Below are 26233 nucleotides of genomic sequence, written 5' to 3' on the forward strand. Positions count from 1 at the left end.
AAGAAATTCACAGAAAGGTGTTACAGTGATGGAGATTTCAGTGATCTGCAAGTACACAAGAAGTGGACAAAATATTTTGAAAGGTCCAAAAGCATAGATTTTCATTCAGAGCTACTGAAGATTGCACAGTTTTTGTTTGCTATTCCTTCTCACAATGCAAATGTAGAGAGAGTTTTTTCACTGATGCTCACTTGTCTGTTGAGTCACTGAAGTGGACAAAGGAAAGGAATCACTTGTCTGTTGAGTCACTGAAGTGGACAAAGGAAAGGAATCACTTGTCTGTTGAGTCACTGAAGTGGACAAAGGAAAGGAATCACTTGTCTGTTGAGTCACTGAAGGGGCTTCTGTGTACACAGTACAACTTTCAACACATGTCTTGCAAAGACTTTCATGCCTACTTGATTGGTAATCGGGGACTATTGGGAAAGATTCGATCTTCAGGAAAGTATACCAGCGAACATCAGGAGGACTGAAATGGATTTTTTTAATGGCAAGTGATATTTTATTTTACTTTAACCTATGGCCTCGAAAAGAAACAGTGTCATTTAAAAGTTTTAAACTTTTTCATTTGTTTGTTATTATTCTATTGTTGAGGGCCAAAAGTTGAATGGAAAGGATGTATTACTTTATGTATTAAAGTTCAGTAACAGTTTCATGGTTGTGAACGCATTTGTCAAGTATTTACTCCCATCCCGATCCTTCCACCCGCTGTGGGTGTCCGTCTGCCTCCTGCCCCCACTGACTGTCCTCTTTTTTGAAAGCTGAAATATGGTCACCCTAAAAGATAATGACACTTATGTATGCAGACGGGCTCACAGCTAAACAGTAAACACAGTACCGTAAAACAATTAAACGCAAGAGCCAAGTGCTTACGTGACTGATGAAACATTACAGTTTGTCAATTCAAATCTTTCCACATCCTTCTTTAGCCTATCCTTTATCCAAGTAACAACAACAGACACTCTTTAATAATCGACACATTTTTACACTTATGAGAGCGAACTGGACCCACAGCTGAACAGTAAACACTTACCTAAACTATAATAATATACTGTATATGCGTTAGCCGAGTGCTAACATTACTGACAGATTAAACATATTAGCTGATAAACTAAATGTATCCACATCTTTTATCATGAATTCAAGTAATAAAAATGACAGGCACTCTCAAATAATTAACACATTTTTTCACTTATGCAAGTGAACTAGACCCACAGCTAAACAGTAATGTAAACAATAATGGTAGGCTATATGTGTTAGCCGAGTGCTAACGCTACGGACTGATGAAACATTACAGCTTTTAAACGAAATCTACCCAAGGTGGGCATTAGCTTTATATGATTACACATAAATCACAAATTATGTGTTACAACATGGCATACATGTCGTTTATGCCATATTAACGTTGTGATTAGTTATTGATATTGATATTAATATTATTGATACTGATGTCATTGACATTGCATACTTGGATTTATGCATGGAAGTTCACAGTATTCTAACAAAGAGTTTGTACTAACACAGGAATATGCATTTTTGTAACTGTAAAAATATAAACGTTGAAAAGAAAATATGCTGTATTTGTTTAGTCAGAAGCTTCAGTGAAACTACCCGAATCAATAGATTCTAAATTTTGTCACTATGCCATGAACTGTCATAACTGGATTGGACTGCAGGGCACTGTCATAAAATGTTTTGCTTTTTTTAAGCAAATCAGTGCTTTGGTAAAATCAAGCCTTTTTCATTTGCAACATATAGGCAAAATCTTTTAACAAAAATTATTTTAACAAAAAAATGACTTATTGATTATTCACTTTATCTTGTCTTGACTACTGCAACTATATACTGCAAATAAATTATGACATAAGACAGTCTTCCACAAGGCGCTGACAGGTTAAAAATGCTACTGTAAGGTGCAGGCAGAGGAAGGTCTGAGAGAGAGAAGCCCAGAATCACCAGGACATGTCAGATCTAGCCAAAATAAAGGTCTCTATGGTCACCTCTACCTGATTGGTCTACCACAACCATGCCCTAACTGAGGCCAATCGTATGATTAATTACTTATCCTGCCACATGCAATTGAGATAACAAAGAACAGTATTTACACAACTCAGTAATCAGAATTAAATCGTAACATCCTCAAACAAATGTACATTTAATAAATCACTACTAATAAGCTCTCCCAATTAATCAAAAACATTTACTCCGTAACTTTGAATCAAAAGTGACTGAGTGCAGCTGTAATGCGTCAGAGGAAAACTGTCCCTCCTAGCTGAGTCTGGTTTCTCCCAAAGTTTTTTCCTCCATTTAGTCATCATTGAAGTTTTGGTTCCTTGCCACTGTTGCTGTGCTGGCTTGCTCACCTGGTGGTATTAAATTAACTTATTTAATTTAACTTATTTAAATTCTGTTAACATTGCTTTATTAGAAGCAATGAGAGAATTACTTTTTCTATAATACCATGTACAGTACTGTATTCAACCTCTTTCTGTGTTTAACCCTGTAAAGCTGGTTTGAGACAATGCAACATTATAAAAATCTAGATAAATGGATAAATACAATTGAATTGAATAAATCTGTCTCTATCTGTCTTTAGATAATGGCTCATGGACACAGCTGTGGTTGGTGTCAGAGTACCATGAGCATGGGTCGCTCTTTGATTACCTGAACAGGTACACAGTATCAGTGGAGGGGATGATAGTTCTGGCACTGTCCATTGCCAGCGGCATCGCCCACCTACACATGGAAATCATCGGCACTCAAGGTGTGGATCATCTGTGATGATGTTTCATTTTTGTCTTTTAATAGACTACATGATATTTCTTTAGTCTTCCAGTTATACCTAAGAAGACATTTGTTTTTAAAAGTACAAATTTTGTAGGTTAGCCTTAAAAGTAAAGTTTTTAAAAGTATGAATTACGCCCGCAATGTACCGCATAATTAAACAGAATTTACTGATATATACAGATATATACTGTAGAGGTACATTATTGTTACAAGTAGTTACGCTGTAAATCCTGTTTAATTATGCGGTACATTGCAGGCCGTAATCTAAAGCGTTACCATGAATTGAATTTATGTGACTTCTGAAACCAAACGGCCAAATGACTTTAAGATGTATATTAAATGGATTGAATAGACAGAGGACATTTGAAAATACTAGATAACAGTAGAGATCTGTTTTCACCTTGACATAAAAAATTATAATAACATATTAAGTACTATCCAACCCAATGTTTCAAGGGGTTGAATAATATTACCTCTCTGAATTCACACACAACAGGATTTATAAAGAGTGAAAACTCGTTTTACATGGTTGACTAGGTAAATCCTCTTACAGGCCAAAGCTGGTCATCTCTTAAAATAGATGTTGAGCTTTAGATCCCAACACCCAATCAGATTAGCCACCATTTATCCATTCTGCTTTATTACTTCCATTCTGTTTTCTGTTGCCCAGATGTATATGTCATGAAACACAGACAGAGAACCCAAGTGCAGACAGAGGTGGTGGAAAAGAAAGACTTTAATAAGTAATAAAAAGCAAAAACCCATGAGGGGGTAAAACAACAATGAACAAGGGATAATAATAAAGAGACTCGACAGGACACAATAAACTGACTGGACTAAATAAAAACAATACCTGACATAAACTAAAAGTGACTCGACTTGATTTGACTTGAAGGGTATATTCCACGGAGTACGACGACGCAACGTCATTGACAAAGGCAAGGCAAAGCAAATGAACCGGCACAAGACAGAAAACACGAGGAGATTAAATAGGGGACAAAATCAGGCGGGGAACAGGTGTAGGGCATAAAAACATTACATCATCAATAATGGGGAAACGAGAGGGCGGGGACAAAGACGAGACTGGAGAGAGCACGTGGCACGCCAAAACAAAAAATGACTCTCTCCACACTAAACATGTGGGTACTGCCACGATCCAGACACAAGACTTGAAAACCTGAACAAGGGAGCAGGATCGTGACAGTATATTTACTTCTCATTCTCTTTACCAAGAGAAGAATTATTGTTAATGAACGTCATCCCTCTACAGCAGTGGTGCTCAAACGGAGCCCCTGGTTTGACAGTGTGAGATAATGTCGTAGATAAAGAAAGACTTGCATATGAAAATTATTGTAAATGTTGAGTCCGTACATGTCTTCATTGAACAATGTGTGCAGTGCTTGAGCATGCATAGATTTATAAAAATGTAATTTTAATTTGCGTCTTACAAAATTTGCACAAAGAACGGACAGTAGTTTTAGCACGACAATTTACATTTTTTTTTTACATTTTCATTAGTCTAGTTTTAATGAAAATCTAGGGGACCCCCAAGTTATTTTAGACCTTTGATCTTTGCCTATGGGAGGTCCGGGACCTATCCATCCTACCCCACCCCCCCCGGCAATTCGAACACTGCTACTAATTCTCTAATCAAAATGAAAAAATTATCGATTTGGAATTTCTGGAATGTACTGCGTTAGTCTATGTTTGTAATACTAATATTGGTAAAGTTTTACAGATATCACTAAACAACTGGGTATCAACCATACATGTCTATTTAACACAAAAGATAAGACCATCCAACATGTCCATCATAACAATTCTGTGTGCAAATATTTTTTGTCAGATCTATACCATGTTGTGTATTTCTTGTGGGACAGGGAAGCCTGCCATCGCTCACAGAGACATAAAATCAAAAAACATCCTGATAAAGAAGAATGGAATGGCTGCGATTGCTGATCTGGGCCTGGCGGTGAAACATGACTCCAGCACCAACACCATTGACATTCCAATCAACCACAGGGTGGGCACCAAGAGGTGAGCCTATCTTTCTCTTCTGAAAGGTCATTAAGATTCAAAGGGAACCTCGGATAGAGAGACAGATGTAGGCCTATGGCTTAATATATCAACAATGGCATTGACTTTATAAATGTGAAATAAAAAAAACTATGTAACTGTCACAGTATTCATAAACTTAAACATAAAAAAAATAGTTTTACTCTGAGGCCGCAATTTTCTTTTGCGTCAAAATACATGACGTCAAATGGTTGCATCGCAAACCCATTCTCGCTACAGCAAGGCACTTATGTTTTTCCATACATGTAAATATATAAGTAAAATAAGTCATCAAACATAAGATCAAATATATGTAAATACACAGGGACAGTAGGTGGCGGTATCTTCACACAAGCCTGCCTGCCATAAAAGAGCAACTCGTTCAGTAAGGATCTTTTCAAGCCAAGGTAAACATGTGCATGAAATCACAGCTTTACAATACTGTCTAAACCACTAGACATTTAAGACTATTTAAGACATTATCATTCACCATTATCGTATACTTTATACATTATGAGAATATACTGATAAACACAGTAACAAGATACTTGCGGTTTGGTTATTTATTCTGTATTAGAGCATAAGAGAATGTCAGGTATAAACAGCCCCGTCAACTAATGACAGAGAGAGAGTATCAACATCAAAGAGTCAAAATCTGGACAAAATGCATTATATAATAGCTAAATATCTGATTTTTGGTTATTAATATGTTTGTTTGTATTGTTTCTTACCAACAAGATGTATGAAAATACACCAAATATCATCTTTATTTTTCTTTATTATTTTAGCCTTATTTTTTTACATAATTTTATCTTACAGCACATTATATCTACAGAAGAACTGATTTGTGTGTCTGCATTCATGTTTCAGTTTGGTTAGCCTGTGCGCGCAACCATTTTAAGTCATTGAAAAAGAAAATGGCAGCCTCCTTATTACATTTAGGGTGTTTTAAAAAAATAAATATTTACAAATACTGTAGTGTAACCAGGGGCGGTCTGGGCAGCAAAACCATTTTTGCAGACGGATGGGGGGGTGGAGAGTTTGATTGCATCACCCCTCCACCATTACTGTCGATGGGGGGGGGGGTATGGAGGTGATGTGTCATTGCGTTACATGAATGTGTGTTCGTCTTGCTAATGCCTTAACGTTGCGTAAATTCCCGTTAATGACGTCCGTCTGTCCGGCCCGAGCATCCAATACAGCCCCATACATTAGCGGACCACCAGAAAAAGTTCCGATACTCCAGATGGCCGGACCGCCCCTGGTAGCGGCCATAGGTGGGACGCCCGTTCTGGACTTTGACAGAATCTCCTACTGGTCAGTCGGCCCCTGAGTGTAGGGTTATTACACTGTAGTAAGGCATACAAGTCTTCCTAGTCGGGGATCCCTTTAAGACATTTTACCTAACGTTCTACAGTGTTGTATGGTCTCAAATTCCTTTTCAGGTCAGTTTACTCAGCTGTCAATTGACCATGTGCAAACAAGTTTTAAGAACTTCAGCAATATAAGCCAGCAAGAAAACTTCCCCTGAACTATCACTCATTGGTGGGGGCTATCTTCAATTCAAAATACGTGTTCAGCGCTTCACGTGAAGCTTCAGAAGACACTGCGTTAACACTTAACTCTGATTACACATGAGACTAAGTGAGTATCTAGCAAACGCAAGCGTCTCTTTTATTAAAAACCCTTTCGACGCATCTGCAGCAGGCACGTATTTTGACATGACGGGCTAAATACATGTTTTGCCGAGCTTCTTTCATGTAGGAGTTTTGAGTGAAAAAACATTATTTGAGCATAATTTTGCAAATATTCAGTAACATCTTTCAAAAGAAATGCTTTTGTTGTGTACAGAATCACACAAGGTTACGCTTGTGGTGTTCTTTGTCAAAAATGCACCAAGGTATGTGAAGCACCAAGGTATGCAATGCCTCCAAACATGCAATGCAGGTCTCATGCCCATCAAAAACTCAAGGATGAAACTCTCACACCCCGAGAGCACAGCGGCAAGAGATGTTTGAAGACAATGTCCCCGAAACGCCCAGATCAATCAGAACTATGTTTAATCAGTTTGTAAGAGGAATACAAAACCAGTTTTTGTTGAAAGAAAACAAGTAGACAAATATCAAATCCAATGCACGTTGGTGCTTGGGCCCTAAGAAATGCTAGAAAAACAACACAGCTCTCCACATACCTTTGTGCTTTGGCCCTTATAATCGCAAGGAATCAATGAGGCTTGGCCTGAGAGTAATTAACCTTAATAAGAACTAGAAAAGGGCATTAATGTATAAAAAAGGGCATTAATGTATAACACATAATGGGAAAGCATAGCGTGCTGAAGAGCATGCACATGAGATATGTTTAGTAAAGCATTTATTACGTTGTTTTGTGAAATTGTGGATTGTTACATCACACTTCAACAGTAAAGCTCAATTACCCTTCTTTAAAACTAAGCTAGAAATATATTTACTGTATATTGCACTCTGTATCATTTTATTATATGAGCATATTAGCTAGGCTAATTAACATTAGGGATGTTTACATTACTTAAGATTTGTTATAACTCAATATATAACTATGTGAATACATTTTGACGGAGGTTAATGCGTTCAGGTGTGATGTGTAACGTGTGTTTGTGTCTGCAGATACATGGCCCCTGAGATCCTGGATGACTCTATAAACATGAGCAGCTTTGAGTCATTTAAGCGAGCTGACATATACTCAACGGGACTGGTGTTCTGGGAGCTTGCCCGTAGATGTTCAGTCCGAGGTGACTTATTGTCATGTTAAATACTAGAGAGTAATTCAATCACAATGCACATCAGCAGTAGTCTGATTGATATTCATTCTCAAACATAGTAAGCTGCCTTGTTAGTTACTAATTCGATAGTTGCTAACAAACTCTGCGTCTGCCTTAGAGTTTGCTGTTGGCATGCTAAACTAAAGATCAGCCTGTCAGACACAACGAATGACAATTAATTCAATTCACTTTGTTTATTTGTGACATGCATGTTATACACAAGTGGAGGTCTGGTCGGCTTTTCTGTGCAAATAATAAATGTAATAGGAGAGAGACAATTTTAAAGTATTGAATAACAATAATAATGATAAAAAGGTATGATAAAATTAACAAAAGTAATCTAAATAAAAATAGAAATCTGGATAACATAAAATGCATTCTAAATGACAATATTTTTATGACAATAATGTTTGTAGAAGATTTTTTTTATCAATGGATGTTTTATCAATAGTTCTTTAATTTTTATTGAGGCTTTGCACTCTGCAGGAATTCATGAAGATTTCCAGATGCCTTATTATGATCAGGTGTCTTCAGACCCATCGGTGGAGGATATGAGAAAAGTGGTATGCGAACAGAAACTTCGACCCAACATTCCTAACCAGTGGCAAAGCTGTGAGGTGGGTGCAATAAATCAATGAGTAAATCTCAAACAAATTTACATCAAAGTATACAGATCTACAAAGTGGTTGCAGACAGCAAACAGTATACCTAAAGAGAATGAATCATTCTTAAAAAATTTGAGACCCAAAATTTAAATTGTGCCCAATTGTCTAATAAATAAATTGTAAAAGCATATACAGTATGCTTTTAGCCAGTATAAAATGTGAATACTGGAGCTTGTGGCACGCCATCATGACAATATGATTTAAAAAATCATTTTTTATTTTTAGAAAACCAAAGCTCATTGACATCTGTAAACATAGTTACTGTAGCATGTCCAAGACTTATCCTACGTTTTATCCCGAGACTGAAACATTTTCAGGATTCACTCGAAGGTTGATTTAAGGCCATAGACAGATATTCACAGAATTTGAGAAATGTTTTCACCAGTAAAAGATTTCAAGTAGTGTGTAATGTGGCTCTAGTATAAGTTAACCCATGTATGTTTGTTTTAAGGCACTGAGGGTTGTAGGTAAGATCATGCGGGAGTGCTGGTACATCAATCCAGCTGCTCGCCTGACTGCGCTGCGTGTCAAGAAAACTTTATCTCAGGTGACCGTGGTCAAGGATGTTAAAGAGTAAAGGAGTGAACCATTTCAAATAGTTAGTCTGACATGCCAAAGAGTTCTGTATTAGTACAGATACGGACACACTGTCTTCTGCTGTCACAGGAGCATTGAAAGGATCGATGAATGAGTGTGTTCTTGTTTTGTAGCATGTAGATTACATTACATATGTACAGTATACTGCTACCTCAACTTATCCTGTAAGTGCCAAAAGTTTTGAGTTGCTTTGTGCCATATGTCTCTTTTGCTTGGTGTCATATATGAATGTACATTGACCCCAAAATATTTTTGAGATATTTGTGGACACTTACGTCACACTTTAAAATGCCTGAATGTAATCAAGTGGCATCTTCAAACAGATGTTGCTTGCCAGAGATTTTCTCAGAACTAAGGTCACTTTTGTGAGTCATTTTGCAATGAGGTCTATGCAGCTAGTGTCAAAGTGATTTATTAGATGTTTGAAGTCAGTTTTAAGTGTCCTTGTGTAACAAGTGCAGAGTTGCCATGGTTCACGGTTTCCATGGTTGACATGAATACAGTATTTCACTTTTATAAATGTCTGCGTTTGCCCCTGTTGGTTTTCCTCCACTTTTCTTATAGTTTTATCATTTATCACTTTAATGTATAAATATTTTGCTGGAAAACCTTTTGTGCTATCTTATTAAAGAAAAATACATGTTCGTAATATTTCATTCGTTAATTTATTTTTAAGTTTTGGGTTAGTGTCCAAAAACTTTTTTAGAGCCACTGAATGGGCCTCATTCATGAAACATTCGTAAATATATGAGTAAATTCCGTAATTTGCGCGTAAAACAGACCTTCCCGAAAACTTTCCTCCGGATTCACAAATACTTGTAAACGTCAGATTTCGTAGTAAAATGTGTGTATGTTAATGAATTCCAATCATTCGTAAACAAGGAGCGCATGCACGCTCATTCACAATTAGCATAATCCCCGCCTATGAATTACAGATACGCAAATTACGTATCTAGGAATGCTGGAATCCTCTGGACTTCATTCTCTGGTTTGGCTACATTATATTGCATGAATGCATAAGATACCAAAAAATTTATCAATTAAACTGTGTCCACCAAAGCGTTTTTAGCCTGCTAAAATAATAATACCTGGTGCTCTTCTGAAAACGACCAGCTTGTGGCGCCTGAGAATGCTTTTGAGGCACTGCGCGTTATTCTGGAGATGCGTTGGTTGCAATGATTTAGAATATCCGCAACAGTTAGCCTATACTTGTTACTAGTATCTTATTTCGAAGAATATTGCTGAATATGAAAATGCAGTACACGTTAATATTAACTTCTCGACTGTTGTGTATGATGGTTGGTCAATGTAGTGTTTGTCCCGCCTCTTCTCCACTGTGATTGGACGGCTGTGTAAAAAAGGACAGTGACGAGCAGCTCTGCGTTTTACCCAAAATAATTAAATGAATTAAAATGTAAAAAATGATTAAAGACAGGACTCAAGAACGCGTGAAATATTAGTATGATACACGCAGTGTCATCAGTTTGTCTAAAAGAATACAGAACGTTACGTGCGGTTTTACGCACTTTTTACACGTGATATGGAGCAGGTGTGCATTTCTTTCGTACCAACTAACATTTTGAAAATACGAACATTTTCATGTATACGAAAATTTACGTCAAAACGACTTTACGAACGATTTACACAAAAATCGTTCTGCTCCTGTTTCATGAATGAGGCCCAATGTGTGTAAGGATAATAGGTATGTATTAGTTCCTCCATGAACCAGTGTTTTTTTAAAGTAGACGGTCAAGAGTACTGATGTATATACTGTAGAGACCTTAACTTTAAAAGAGGAACAACATTTTGAAAAAATGTCTTTTATTCCAAGAACCATATGTTGCTTTTGACATCACACATGTATTGTGGTCTGCACAAAAAAATACTAACTTTGTGCAAATTGTGGTTTCCTTATTAGAGGAAATGTTAATGTGTTTTTGATTGTACTGAAGGATGATTTCCTGCAAGCGCTGTTATTTCTAAATGTAAATAAAGGTAATACATGTTTTGCTTACAGTATATGCAGGTCTGTGACAAACTCTGTCAATGTCTATTTTATGACTGCAATATGAATAAAAAGTGGACCAGCGGATAATCCAAATCATTTCAACCAGATGCTTCATCTAGAGAAAATTCAGAATGTGAAATGTACGGCTGCTGGAGGAATGTATATTTTGTACTACGTATATTAATACAATCTTTATTTTTCAAATTGATATGGTGCTCTATTGCACTATACAAAGGTTCCAAGCCGCTGAAAGTAAGGGTAGGCAGGGCAGGCAGATTTGTTGGGGCTAGCGGCTTTGAAAGCAAAAAAAGATCCCACCCTCCATTCAAAGCTCTTTCCCAAGCCACATCTCCTGAAGTCAATAACCTCATCTCTCAATTACCAGCCAGACAATATTACAGTAAAAATGTAAAGATCCTCAAGGTTCTTCACATGGTTTCTTGAGGAACCATTCTATTAGGAATGGTTTGGAATCACCATGCATGGGTGCTTCAAGGAACCCTTTTCCAATTTGAATTATTTACTTTATGTTTCCCCCTTCTTGTCTTGTGTATTGTTCCTGCTATTGACATTATTATTGTTATTTAAAGGTACAGTGCGGGATGTTTTGTATGATCTATTAACAGAAATGCAATATAACATACAAAACTGTGTCTTTAGATGTGTATAAAAACCTTATGTAATGAAAAGTTATGTTTTTATTACCTTAGAATAAACCAGTTGTATCTACATAGGGAGTGGGCCTATCTACATGGAATTTGTTATGTTGCGCAGCCATGTTTTGTACAGTAAGCTCTAACGGACAAACAGCTCTACAGAGCGCGTTTCGTATATCGTTGGTCTTCGTGTGTGTTTTTAGACGCAGCTTGCGTCATCACTGAGTTGAAGACGCACAAAGTAGTAAGTCGTAGTATGGAGAGGAGGAGGAGTAGTAGTCGTCTAGCTGAAGCAATTGATTGTTCTGTCTTAGAAGTTTTGATAAAATGGAGGACCATGCGTATTGTGCACAAGCGCCGACAGAGCGTGAATCTCCGTCGTCAAAGAAGTGCAAACGTGATGCTGCCAGACGAATTAGAGACAAACGGCGGCAGAAATCCAGCATAAACATCGGTGTATCTATTACCAGATGGAAGGCACTGTTGAAAGACAAATGTTTTCAAGGCGACGCCAAAGTTGCCTGTTTTCTGCTAGACTGGTAAGATAATTCAACATTTTCAATGTTTCCACTTTTTCAATGTTTACCAAACAACTGTTTTGTTGAAACGGTAACGTTAGCATTTTATACAAATGGCCATATAACCTCCGAATAATAATGTTTTTCCGTCCCTGCAGTATGTACTCCGGTTGTTCCTGACTTTACAAAGGGGGAGACAAACGTCTACTAACTTACACCTAACTGCCTATGTCGCTGTCAGATCAAACGCTTTGAACAGCGTTGCTATTTATGATTAGCTAACTTTAGTTACTTCACTACTCTCAGCGTGTACTAGATATATCTAATTATAGAATTGTAACAGTAACTTTCGCAATAGAATACATGTTAAATGATTAATTACGTTAATATATTGCCTTACCTGCTTGTATCACTACTATCCGCTGTCTCAGTAGACGACATCTTTTTTTACTGTTGCGGCCACCGTCGTAATTCGAAAGGGAGGGGTGGGCAAATGACTCAGAGATTCGTTGCAAAACTATAATACAACGCTAGTGGCCGCTGATTTTCAAGAACTGCGCCTTTAAAAGATTTATTTTTGCCGTTTTTGCCTTTATTTTGAGGACAGGAAGAGAAGCAAGAGAGAGAAGGGGGGCGGGATTAGGATCGGCTCCAACTATTGACATTATTTTAATAAATCAACTGAAAAGCTAAAACCAAATATAAAGCAAAAATCAATACTGCACATTCATTTTCAAATTCATCAAATATCTTCTTTTGTGTTCTGCGGAAGAAAGAAAGTCATAAAGGTTTGAAATGACAAGAGGGTGAGTAAATGATGACAGGATTTTCATTTCATTTTTTTTTCACTTTAATATTGTAATGAATTGAAAGTTTACATCTTGACAAAACTGTGACAAAATAAATGTGACTAAACTTTAAATATAAAAGCAACATTTCAGGCATCTCAAAAATAATACTTAAATAGTACTTGTAGTAACTTAAATTTACTACAATTCAGAGTACAATGTAATCAACGTTGATTAAATATGATATTTGAGATAACTGATAAGCCTTAAGACTGAGCCACCTAAGCTGTAAGTAGCTCGATGCTCTCTTGAATGCCCAACATAAAAGTGATCACTCCTTTCAGTAATGTCGTCATTGTGTGTCAGCAAGCAAATACTAGCTATCACGAAAAAAAGCAATGCTACCTTCAGCAAACGCATCTCCTGCCATTACTATACAATAGGTAAGGCTCTAGGCTGTTGGTCTTAAAAAGGGCTTTAGATAACATCTCATCCCAACACATTTACATGTATTATTATTTATAACAGCATTAATTGGTTACAATGAGTTTACAAGCCTTGGAAAACTGATCTACTATGATTAGCACATAGGTAAAAGAGTCTGATGAAGGTAAGTCTGTAATAAAATCCACCGCCTTGTGTGACCAAGGACGTTGAGGAACTGGAAGGGGTAACAGTTTTCCTGAGGAACTCTGGCCATGGCACAGACTCAGCATCCATTTACACTCCGGGAGACATCCTGGGTCATTCTGGGCCACCAGTAACTGTTGGCGATGAGCAAGAAGGTCTGCTGACTGTCTGGGTGACCAGATCCCGGAACTGAGTGAGCTGAGTCCAAGTGGATGCGAAGCTCAGGTGGTACGTAGGTTTTCCCCTCAGGACCTCCTGGCGGAGCAGGTTTGATTACATGTGGCTTCAGCAATCTGATCCTTGATCGCCCAACGATCGGAACCCCCACATAGATGCACAGCTTCTGCTTGAACCAGCACTGACGTTCATCCTTGGAGAGGAGGCAAAAGTTGTCTACTTGCATAGGCTCGGGTGCTGGAGAGACTGAGAATGGCAGAGTGGGCGGAGGAGACGTAGCGGGCCGAATTGGCAGGACGGGCACACACGGAACGTTGTATGAAGTTCTCCAATCCAACAGAGTCATTGTAGATAGCCATTTACATGTGAATGTCAGGATTTAATCCCTGAAGATGATAGACTGTGAGCAATGTAACCTCGTTCCATCCACTATTCACAGGGAACGAAACTGAAAAGCGTACTCAGCAACAGAGGTTTTACCTTGACGGAGATGACATAGTTGGTCATGCACGGAGAGGGCAACAGAGGTTTGGCTGAAAATGTATTTTAAATGTTTTAAGAAGGCAGCAAGGCAGTATACATGCATACATATTTCAAATGTTTTGAATAAAAATGGTGTGCTTGCTCTTCAAGCTTTGTTTCCACCATATTCAAGGTGCTTACATTGACCTGATGTTACCTTGTGTTGTTAACCCTCAAAATTCTGACTGATGACTCAACTAAGTAGTTTCACAGCAACCTGCCGATATAACAGTTATAGGCAGATCTGTCCGTTAAGATCTGTTATCAATCTGACTGTTGAATGAGTCAGACAGCTTTCTGCTGTGCATCTTGGCGGGCATTGTGTGTGTGTTCTTGCAAGTGCTGTTTGTCTGCCTCTTGGCCTTATTTAGAGTGTATTGGAAAAGACGTTATTTGTGGTTTAGTCCAACATTTCCCCAAATCAAACCAGCTAAAGAGTGCAGATATTTTTGATGAGGGTTCTTGAGATGACTGTGGCTTTCTCATTCATGCTTGCACCCTGACAGCAGTAATCTGATGAGTAGATGAAAGGGTAAAATCATGTGGGCAATTCCATTGTCATGTACGTGACACATAAACTCTCAGAAAATGTATTTGTTACCAATATGTTTACATTTATATCAATATGAACCATATGTTTATATTTTACTGAACTCTAGTTAGTAGTGTGTAAACATCAGAAAAACTTCAGTCTTTGCATAGGTTTTCTATAAAAAAAGGGAAATAAACATGTCTTACGGATGTGACAAAAAAGAAATATACTTTTCAAATCAGAAGCAATAATACCAAACAAGGGATGACTCTTCATAGAACATAAAATATTTACTATTGTAATTTTCAAGAGCCCATTTATGAAGAATATGTACCACTATGAATGCAATAATTCTGAAAATAGCACTTACTGACTATGAAAAACATGGGTATTTAAACCACCAAACGTTGACGTCTGTGCTATCAGTATGGTGAAAAACCATTTGGTAAAAACTTTTTTGCTTTCCTGTTTTCCTGTGGCTCAGTGGTAAGAGCTGGCGCTAGCAATGCCAAGGCCATGGGTTCAATCCCAGGGATTGCACATACTTAAAAAGACAAATGTATAGTACAATGCAATGTAAATTGCTTTGGATAAATGCGTCTGCCAAATGCATAAATGTAATTTTACAGTAAGGTTGACATTTGCATGGAATTGGCCGTTTGGGTAATGCTGAAGAACCTCACTGCATCAATGAGAATCAGTTTACATTGCTTTCCTAAGACTCAAAGGGGCGGTTTCCCGAACAAGGATTATTTTAAACCAGGACTAGGCCTTAGTTAAATTAGGATATTTAAGATGTGTTAAAAAACATACTTTACAAAAAACATTACTGGTGTGCATCTTGAGACAAAACAATCGCACTGATATATTTTAAGATATGCCAGTGTAAATTGTTTTTGTTTACAACGCCTCTAGTTAGTCTGGGACTAGGCTTAAACCCTGTCCTGGAAACCGCCCCTTAATGTTTTGGAAAAATGAACTAATGTCTAGTTTGACAATTCTCTCTCTCTCTCTCTCTATATATATGCAATAATATTTGCATCATATGAATAAAATAATGTTGATGTGGTGTCTCTGTGATGTAATTTAATGGTGATACGAAAATTGAATCCAAGAAACTGTATTCCATCATTATACAGTACCTTTTGACGTACAAAGATGTATGTAGGTGATTCCTGCTGGTACAAAACAACCAACACACAGCTCAAACACAAAAGCGACAACAACCTATGTTGAATGGTTTCATAAATAGAAACTACAGTAGATACATCTCACTATGCCAGCTATCACAAAGTTTTTCGTTGGAAACCACAAAACAGAAGTGATCCCCGTACAGAGAACTGAAAGCCCTGTGGTGCTGTGAAAACAGGTGAGTGATGTTTGAATTTTTGGCTCCTCATGCAAGTGTAGTGTTCACAGACGTCTGCAAGCTGACAGCCAAACAGAGGAAATAACCACCAACAGACACCATTTCTGTCCACACACACTGAAAAACTGAACAGATGAATGTAAGAAAGAGCCCATGTAGGTCAACACACTCCCACACAGCCATCGATGCTGTCTCCGGTTCCTGGCGCTCACGTGATGTGTCTACATCCGCTGTGTATACTACAGATGGGTCAGACTGAAGCCTGCAGTAGTTGTGGTTCACTCAATGAAGCATCATGACATCCAATAAGAACTTTAAAGCACCACTGAAACAGCAGCTCAGCATGGAGAGCTACATGCTAGACGGCTCTCAGAAGAAGAAAAGCCATCTGTGGCGACGACGCTCACTCAGCAATTCTGTAAAAAATTCAAACCATGATGAGACCAAAGGACGGACATTATCAAGGACATGCAGTCAGGTGGGACGATGAAGAAACTCTACTTTGGAAATCCTAGGACAGAATGACATGTTCCATAGCAACATTAAGACTAATTATTATTAAACTGTCAAATTTCCCAATTCTGAACAAGTAACGATCATTCTCAATAAAATATGTATTTCTTTGATTTATCCTTTCATTCATTTGTCATTTATGTATTTTTGTACATTCATTATTGGTGTGAGGTTTAAGATATCTAAAATGTTTCCTTGCAGCTGAGTAGAACACGTTCAACCTCTTTAGTGGATTATTCTGATCCTCAGAGGTAAGACTGAATCGGTGTGATATCACATCAGCTGCAACACTTTATTCATGTTATGAGTCATTTCCGTGCAGATTTTTGTTGTACACTTCTGTGTTTTGCCCAGAACAGTGATTGTATTGGAGAAACAGGACAACGAAGCCTTTGGATTTGAAGTTCAGGTATGTTGGGTGACCAATGTTTTAATGGAATCAAACGCATGCAAAAGTCTAATTGAATTATAACTAAGCCACACGCTTGACATGAGCACAAAAATGTAATTGTTAAATGTTATTTGATAGCAAAAAGTGGCATTAACATTCAATTTTTAATGGACGTATAGAATCAAACACGGTTCCACTAATGTTTAATACCCATTGCTTTACACACAGTTTAAAAAAAATGTTAGTTATGAACAATCAGTTGTTTAATAGTTATTTTGAACAGAACTTCTTTGAACAGTAGACACACGCTATTTTCTTTCAAATAAATGCAACTAGTTTGACATTTGTTGTTTTAAAGTGACAGTTTAATAAAAATTTAAAGCTAAAATTGACTCTTGTCATTTCAAACCTGTTTGACTTTCTTTCTTCCGCAGAACACAATAGAAGATATTTTGTAGAATGTTGTTAACCGGTCACTTCCATTGGTTGAATAGACGTGAATGGGGGCAGGTGCTGTTCAGTTACCAACTTTATTCAAAATATCTTCTTTTGTGTTCCGCAGAACAAAAAGCCATACAGGTTTGAAATAAGGGTAAATGCTGACAAATGTTCATTTTTGGTTGAACTATCACTTGGTGTGTTTTAAGTGTACATGCACTCCCACTGGCAATTCAGCAGATTGTAAACGTATTTAAAGTGTTTCTGACTATGTCATGAGTAATAATCCTCTGGGACGTGTTTGTCCTGCAGACTTACGGTCTGAAGGGGAAGAACAGCAGTATGGTGGAGATGTGCACATTTGTGTGCAACGTGCAGGAAGGCAGTGCAGCAGAAGCTGCAGGTCTGACCGCTGGTGAGCAGGTTTTCCACATCCTTTATTCAGCGTTAACTCACCCCTCCCATCTGACCTTGTTTACACTGCACTGAACCCACCCACCCACACCACAACTGAATTTACCAGCAGCTGATGCATCAATTTTGGTCTGGCTGGTTTGGCCCTCAGAATGTTTCATGCTTTTTCATCAGTTAACAAGCTGTGTGAAATCAACACAATCTTGTCAAAAACAGATTAAATGACACACCACAGGAAGCTAAATAACTGATGTAAAAATCCTCTGTTTGTGTGTGTATGTGCGCACGTGCACAGCAAAATCGCCACTGTTAAAAAAGTTTAAATTAACGCTCACAGTGTATATGATCCACACTTCGAGAGTGTATATTATATACACCGTTAGTGTTAATTTGACCCTTTTTGACCTGCATTGTCAGATTTGTGTAGACAATTATTGTAGTGTATTTAGAGTTGCTTATTGTTACAGTGTCATCTCTCTTTCACTGTAGGTGATATTATATTGTCAGTAAATGGAGTCAGTATTGAGGGCGCCACCCATCAGCACATTATTGAGTTGATTAGAGAATCCACCAATGAGCTGAGGTAAGTTTAAACATCAGACATATTTCACATGAATAATATCTAGCCTAAATGGCATCTCCTGCACATGTCCCTCAATTCTTGGAAGAATTAATAATCCTGAGAAGGGTCTCAAAAAGTATTAAACTGCCACTGCCTGCATGGCACCTACCCACACCAATGGGCATTTCTCAAATTGTGAGTTTTGTTAAGGAGAAGAGTGCAAATCCCACAGATTTGCATTATGACTTATGTAGAAATGTAGAATTTTAAGAATTTAACCTCGAACTTTTCGATCTGCTGTGTGAAGGTTGGAGACCGTCAGTGGGAGCGTTATGAAGAGAATTGAATTAGAGAAAAAGATGTATTACCTTAAGGTCTGTATTTGTTCATGTAAATGTGCCTACAATTTATGCCTATGCCGTCATTGTGTTACTGTGTATAGCTGAATATGCTTTGATGGAAAATATGTCCAGTATGTTTTACTCAGGCAGTTAAACGCTGTGCCGTTTAACATACTGAGAAATATACCAGAATGACTCACAGATGCATCTCGCTTTGGTGTTTTCACTATGCGCAGCAAACTCTTCGTGAGAAATGGGTGGAACTGCAATATATCACACGTCAGGAAAAACAACTAACACGAGGTGAGATAAGAAAAAACCCAGTCCACGGTATGACAGCGGCAGGTTTAAAATAGTGATCATATAAGTGTTTTATCTGCGTTTGGTTAATAATTCACCACAACATAATCTGCATTTCCTTATATGTGCGCATAAAAAAAAACGAACTAAACTAAAAAGGTTCAGTATTACAATAGTGTTTTGTGTGATTTTAGTGCAACCTTTTAATTTCTTATTATTGGTCTTATTATTGGTTTTAAGAAAAAAAAGCATTTTAGCCAACATTCACGGCCATGATGGTGTGATATTGTACTGTACTGACACGAGTAGAACTCACGTTGACTGATTCAGAGTACCGTATGTTTAAAAAGGTCTCCACATTTCAGGCAATCGGAATGAGAATGCTCAGCACCCATCTGCGGACTCTCTGATGTCTCTTTTGTCTCCCACGGGCCTCTCTGACCAGCGCTTCTCCAGCGACAGCAGCTGCCGTAGCATAGTGACAGATGATAGTGAGGATGGAGCTTTTCTGCCATCAGTATTTGATGACTCAAGTCCTTTCAGCCCCACAGTGTCAAATGATGGCTTCTTCCAGCTAGATGGGGGTCCTTTGCGCCCACTGAGCCGAACACGCAGCATTAGCCTGACAAGCAGTAACAGTTCACTCTCTCCAGGCTGGGAAAATTCATCATCTGTGTTTGGGACCATGCCACGGAGAGGCAGAAGAGGCAGCGTCCGTAAGCACCTGCTGAAGTTCATACCTGGACTAAATCACTCGCTGGAGGAAGAAGGGAACAGTTAAAATCTATACAACCAGTGGCTGCTGGTCTGACTGAAATTAAATGACCTGATGTCTGGATGTCATGATAATTATGGAGCTTCTTAGGTTGAGTAAAATGAGTGGAGTAGCACATAAGCATTACAAACTGCAGGGTGAAGGTCTCTATCTTTTCTTTAAATTCTACTGGGATCAAATGCATTAACCATCCCTTCTCAGGAAGTCTGCATGGTCATCAATAGCTCACATTAATATTTATAGCACAAACAAAGTGCACTGAGAGAATATTATACTGTATATATGCTCATTGCTTTTGTTGCCCTAAACCAGTGGTTTAAAGTTCAGTCCTCCAGGATTCTGAATGTTAGTTCCCTTACATGTCAGTGTTTGGACATTTTGTGGAGGGATAGAGCTATGCAGGTTTGACAACAGTATTGATTTACAACCAACCAAAGCTTTTGACGTCAGCGCATCATGGATAACTACAAAACCATGGACGCACTTTTTGGAAACACGAGGAATTAGTCAAACGAACTGGAAAGTCAGTTAAACTGTGCATTAAAATATACAAATATAAAACAGAGGCACTATGTGGTATACATCTTTTTCATTCTTTTTAAGATGTAACACATCTGTAAATGTTTTTCCTAAAAGGGATAGTTCGCGAAAAAATATTTGATCATTTACTCACCCATAAATCATACAGGTTTGAAATGACAAGAGTAAATGATGACAGAATTTTGGTCAACTATCCCTTTCAACTTGAGATTAGTCACGCTCAAGCCTTTAAATCTTTGACTATGAAAAAGAACGGCTGTAAAAGCAGCAGTATGTGATGTGGAAGGTACATACTTAAGGTACATAAGTTAAAACTTTGTTGTTATATGGGTGTATGTGCTCTTTGGATTATCAACATTTTAGATAATCAACATCAACTTCCATTATATGAACATACACATTTTTGTCAGAAGTCTGATACATCTGGAATGGCATAAAGAATTTTCATTTTTGTGTGAACTATTCCTTTAAACCGATGTTGTCAAATACTGTTACTGTGTGATCAGTCTGAGTGTGTCAAAACGTCAAACCACGGAGTTATAGAAAAGATCTTCATAACAGGATGTGGTCTGATACAGGTGCTACCTTACAAACTATTTTCACTTACTTGAGTGATCTATATAACGGACAGTTTCACTTAAAACTGAATGCAAATACATGTATAGACATTTTAACATGTCAACATTTTTTTGTGGAGGGCATTTATGTTTTTGTTTGTGCTAGGTAGAAATAGAAAGAAAAAGTAGATGGAGAGATTTTCTCAGAAAACAGTCGTGATTTGTGTTTCTGCAGTCACAGGACATACAGGATGTGTATATAATTCTGACGCGTTTGAAAATGAATATGTTAATATGAGGTTAATCCAATACTCATAATAGTGTAATGGCATTTGAATATGGTCTAGTTGGAACTAAACCATTTTTGAAAGCATACAATATAACACGTAGAAAGTTGCAGGGTTTGAGTTTTACATATTGCATAACTCTGAGAAACTGTGCATATAAGATAAATAAATGAAAGTGGGAAAATATGTATGTTATACTTTTTGACTTGACCACTATGCTTTAATAGTACTTTACTTTAGTACTTAAAGGTGAACATAAAAAAATAAAAAAATTAATAATCATTATTATAACGATTTTTTTTTAAAAAGTGAGTGGTGCTTGCCATTGCAAAACTCTACCCCACCATGTCTCTATGATTTTTCGGTGCAGAGATAAAGGTCTTGCCAAAATGGTTGCTAAGGTACTCAGTTTGGTTGCTAGGGAGTGGCTTGGCAGGTGCCAGTGATGATACTTCAAGCAACGTATGAAACAAACCCCATGTCTCTACGATGTTCCAATGCAGAGATATAGGACTTGCTAAATGGTTGCTAAGGTATTTTGTTTGGTTTCTAGGGAGTGGCTCGGCAGCTGCACACTTTTCATACTCCAAGCCACGAGTAAAACTAACCAACCCCCATATCTCTACGATGTTCCAATGCAGAGATATAGGACTTGCTAAATGGTTGCTAAGGTATTTTGTTTGGTTTCTAGGGAGTGGCTCGGCAGCTGCACACTTTTCATACTCCAAGCCACGAGTAAAACTAACCAACCCCCATATCTCTACGATGTTCTGATGCAGATATATAGGTCTTACTAAACGGTGCCCTGGTGCCCTGCTGCTAAACCCTGTGGCTCTGCTGCTTGTCTCCAAACCCTCTGCCACTCCATGGACCTGAATTCTTACCACAATTCCCATAGACCAAACCTATTGGGTACCCACTGCTCTGGGCTGCGTTTCCCGATCATGATGGAACTTGGCACTTAAGAGCGTTTTCTACGAGCCATCAATGCGGGCTTCGCCGAAAACCACATCGAGAGCACAAAGGAGATGCTCGCGAGAAGACTTCTGAGAGCTAAAAAGACAAATGGGACACCCTACGGACTCGTAGACTTGGCGAGCACGCACAATTTAAGTCCACGAGACCGCAAGTCAACACGAAGTGCGCCAGTTGGGACAGGACCTTAATCGTTACAAATACGATGCTTTTGGGAAAAGCAGTTTGTGGCTGTTAATGCTGGTAACAGTTGTTCTTCTTAAAACGATAGTATTTTGTATACCTGTAGCGAACCGTGACGTTTGAACCTTGGCCCTCTGCGCACGTGCAACCCCCCAACACTTACCACCACCTAGATGTGGTGGTTATTAGACATTCAGAGCCTTGGCACTGGCTACACTGCTGGACCCAAGGTTCAAAAATGTGGCTTTCGGAAATTCTACCAAATCTCAGGAGGCTGAAAAGCACCTCACACTGGAATGTGCTTCGCTGATGCGTTCAAACCCAGCAAATCACGGTGAGCCCTTTGAGTCTTCATCTAACTTTATGTAGTTACAGTATGTTATCTGTATAGTTATGTAACTTCGTATATGCCCTAAGCTCAGGCTTTGTAACTAATTGCTATTTTTTGTGCTATTTTCACACAAATGTCAACATCTGGTCCATTGTCTCAATCATCATCCTCACCATCAACAACAACATCAGCATAAACCCGGGATAATTTATGGGAACTTTTTGACACTCGTATCCGTGAAACCCAGACAATACACAGTGCTACAGCTGATGCCACAATGGAAGTCAAAAGTACCTCACTGCAGTAAACGACACTTTCACACACACACAATCAGGCTGGAGACGACATAGCTGAAGACCTCCATTCTACATACACGGGTAAATTTCCTTTACGTCATGCAAAGCCCCTCCCATTTTAAGTCCCCTGTGAACATAGGAACACCACCAAATAAACATTTCGCTGGATTAATAATAAATCCAAACAAGAGGAATAAGTTCTTTGGGACATCACATTTCCAAAATTACTACACTCACCGATGCATTTTTGCACAGAACGGATGATCCTGGTAGTACTGGAAGGCGAGAGAAGTCATTTTTCCTAATTTGTATTTCCTAGCAAAACATTTTTTTTCCCCGTGCATGCCAACAACAAGTGTCCCTTTTGAGAGAACTTTTTCAAAGGCTGGAGAAATTATACAAAAAAGAAGTGGGCTAAGTCCATCAACAGCAGAACAATTAACATTTTCTGATAATAAAATGTATATGTAAAAAATGTGAGACACGTGGCTTGATTTCTTTTATTAATCTTCATTTTGCATGACCAAAATAACACATATTTATTCAAAATGACTTCATTTCGAACAATAAAAGGAATTGATTTGAATTCTTTACTGAATACTTTATTGTCATTGTACTTACACTCTAGTTGCACTTCCATACTTTAATGCAACAATAAAATAACTTGAGAATGTAATAAAATACAGCTTTTAAATGTCTATTACAATCAGTGTTGGGTAAGTTACTCTGAAAAAGTAATTAATTACTAGTTACTAATTACACATTCGATAATGTAATTAGATTACTGTACAAGTTACTCTCTTCAAAAAGTATTTAATTACTTATTACTAATTACTTTCTATATCCTACATCAACCTTGATGAGTTAAGTGATTCAAGGATAGACATGAAACGGCTCTTTTAATTCATTCAAATAAATAATATAAAACTACATAAAGTATTGTTATTAATTACAAATGTGAGAATTATACATTAAAGCACGGATTTTAAAGTTAGACTTTGAATTTTGATGTCAATCCCTCTTCTGCACACACACATATTACACAAAGTATTTAGTTTAATTACATCAGAAGTAACTGTAATTAAATTACAGAAAAATAAGAGTAATCCCTTACTTTACTTTTCAAGGGAAAAGTAATTAAATTACAGTAACTAATTACTTGGTAACTAGTTACACCCAACACTGATTACAATGATATTAATTTGTGTTTTTCTCCTGAGATTCGATCCCGAGTCAACAAAAGGCCAACCGAGAACACCACTCCCCCACTTATTCGGTAGGACAATACACACAACGTGTACATTATAATGAATCAGTTTGTGTATCATACTTATCAAGCCTGTTTCGGAGCCATTCTTGAATATGACCACCAGGTGTCCCCGTAGAGAAGGGTGTCGGAATGTTTCGAAGCTTCGACACAAAATGGCACATTTGCTTCAACTATTTCAGTGTTTCACGAAGCCTCGCTCTGCACTAGTCAAGAGTACATTCGTTACATTTTCCACTTTTCCACAGTGTATGCATAATCCAGTCTGGTGTTTTCCTATTAAACTTAAGCAGCTATTTAAACGTGCATGTCCTATTCTCAACCTTGTGATCACGATTTTTTCCTGCCGTCTCAAACTACTAGGCCCATACTTTTTAACAATCACTTCTTTCTGATGTATAAATGTCTTCCTTTCTCCTCCTGATCTCATGTATCCTGCTGCCACGTTCTATTAATACTGTCTTTAACGATAACTTTAATTTCTGCTTTATGTAGGCTAGAACTTAGTGATGGTGAAACGAAGCTTTCCGAAGCACCAAAGCTTTCCATTAAAGTGTATCATTAAAATGTTCATTACTCGAAGCTTTTCAACACTGCGCACACTAACGACATCTTGTGGTCAAAAGGTGAATGTGCTGTCTGTCCCACAACACCCATTATTACTATTTGATTGTTTCATGTGATAAATCGCTTTGAAAACCCAAAAGCAATAAAAATGTGATTTTCTTTGTTGTTGTAGTACACACTAGCCTATTAATGAATGTATTAATAAATGGGACCAATTTTACTTTACAGAAACTATCTTTAAGAATCTGCTTTGATCAACACATGCAGCCTTTTTCACATAAACTTTAGCCTTAGTCCTACATCCATGAGTTCATAGGTAAGGCTCATATAGGCATTTGAAATCAAAATAAAATAACATTACTGTGGAATTATGAAGTGCTTGTGAACTGGGGAGTATTTTTTTTACAATAGAAGAAATGAAAGATTTTTATTAAGGAACAGGATTTGTTCAACACTGCGAGGGATAAGTCTATTAGCTTCCTGCGGCTCCTGTTGTCTCTGGTTGCGATGAAGGGATTTGAGAGGATGTGGAAGGTGTGTTAAGGGCTGCACGTATGATTGCAGCACATTCTGCTGTGTTTGCGTTTGACTGGCTGCAGAAACCTCGAGATTTAAAGCGTGGATCAAGCAAAGTTGGCAGAGTCATGACACTCATAGTCTCATATGTAGTCTTATGAGGTTGTTGCACAATTGCAAAGCTGTCTCATCTTGAACCTGTGAGGTCTTTGAGGTAATTGCATGCCTCAGCATTCGCATTAGTGGAATAACCTTTGACGCTGACACTCTCTTCTCCTCTGACAATTCAGTGGAAGCCTCATTGAAGTGACACAATGCACCAAGACATTTATTTACTATCTGGTACTCTTCTGAAGTCAAAGGTGTGAGGTTTGTCTTCAAAGTTACCAAAGCAGCACCTACTGGCTCCCTCTGAGCAAAGAGACGCTCTAACATGGCATATGTGCTGTTCCAAAGCGTATCCACCTCCTGGATCAACTTATGATTTGGTTTGCCCATCTGATTTTGTAATAAGCTTTCTCTTGCTGTTGTGCTGGACCTGAAATGAGCAACATTTTTTCTTGCCTTTAGTGTAAAATCCACTAATCCTGGTGTTTGTTCTATTGCCTTCTTCACAACCAGGTTTAGAGCATGTGCTATGCAGCGTGTGTGGCGCAGATTCAGGATGCTGGCACATGCTGTCATGTTGGCAGCAGCATCAGTTACCAGACATCTAACTTTGTTTTGAATGCCCCAATCCTCCATCAAAGCTGTCTTCACTTCAGCTATATTTGCAGAAGTGTGAGCATTTGAAAACGTTCCCACCCCCAGTAAAACTGTGGACATCTGATCATTTTCATTTATAAAATGACATGTCACTGCCAAACAGGCATCCATATG

General features: G+C 38.0%; 2 protein-coding genes across 4 annotated transcripts in view; both read left to right on the plus strand.

Moving 5' to 3' along the window:
• The window catches only part of LOC130555912 (activin receptor type-1C), a 28019-nt gene extending 17034 nt beyond the window's left edge, over window positions 1–10985 (plus strand). For all 3 annotated transcript variants that reach the window (XM_057336465.1, XM_057336467.1, XM_057336466.1), the window contains 5 exons: window positions 2597–2764; window positions 4668–4824; window positions 7485–7609; window positions 8126–8256; window positions 8756–10985. In XM_057336465.1, the coding sequence (XP_057192448.1) occupies window positions 2597–2764; window positions 4668–4824; window positions 7485–7609; window positions 8126–8256; window positions 8756–8881 (707 nt within the window). In that variant the 3' untranslated portion in view covers window positions 8882–10985. The remainder of the gene's footprint in view (window positions 1–2596; window positions 2765–4667; window positions 4825–7484; window positions 7610–8125; window positions 8257–8755) is intronic.
• A 4281-nt stretch (window positions 10986–15266) lies between these two features.
• Window positions 15267–21424, plus strand: cytip (cytohesin 1 interacting protein). Its single transcript, XM_057336053.1, has 8 exons — window positions 15267–16579; window positions 16816–16865; window positions 16969–17023; window positions 17756–17858; window positions 18347–18440; window positions 18727–18793; window positions 18997–19063; window positions 19426–21424. Exons 1-8 carry the CDS (start codon window positions 16397–16399, stop codon window positions 19839–19841), a joined length of 1035 nt encoding a protein of 344 aa, XP_057192036.1. The 5' UTR covers window positions 15267–16396; the 3' UTR covers window positions 19842–21424.
• The last annotated feature ends 4809 nt before the right edge of the window (window positions 21425–26233 follow it).

Source organism: Triplophysa rosa, linkage group LG6 (genome assembly GCF_024868665.1).
Source record: "Triplophysa rosa linkage group LG6, Trosa_1v2, whole genome shotgun sequence".
NCBI classification, from domain to species: Eukaryota; Metazoa; Chordata; class Actinopteri; order Cypriniformes; family Nemacheilidae; genus Triplophysa; species Triplophysa rosa.

Coding starts and splice junctions, on each gene's coding strand:
- cytip (XM_057336053.1), top strand. CDS start 16,397: ATGACATCCAATAAGAACTTTAAAGCACCACTGAAACAGCAGCTCAGC. Junction 16,866..16,968: donor GATTATTCTGATCCTCAGAG/GTAAGACTGAAT, acceptor TGTTTTGCCCAG/AACAGTGATTGTATTGGAGA. Junction 17,024..17,755: donor CCTTTGGATTTGAAGTTCAG/GTATGTTGGGTG, acceptor TTTGTCCTGCAG/ACTTACGGTCTGAAGGGGAA.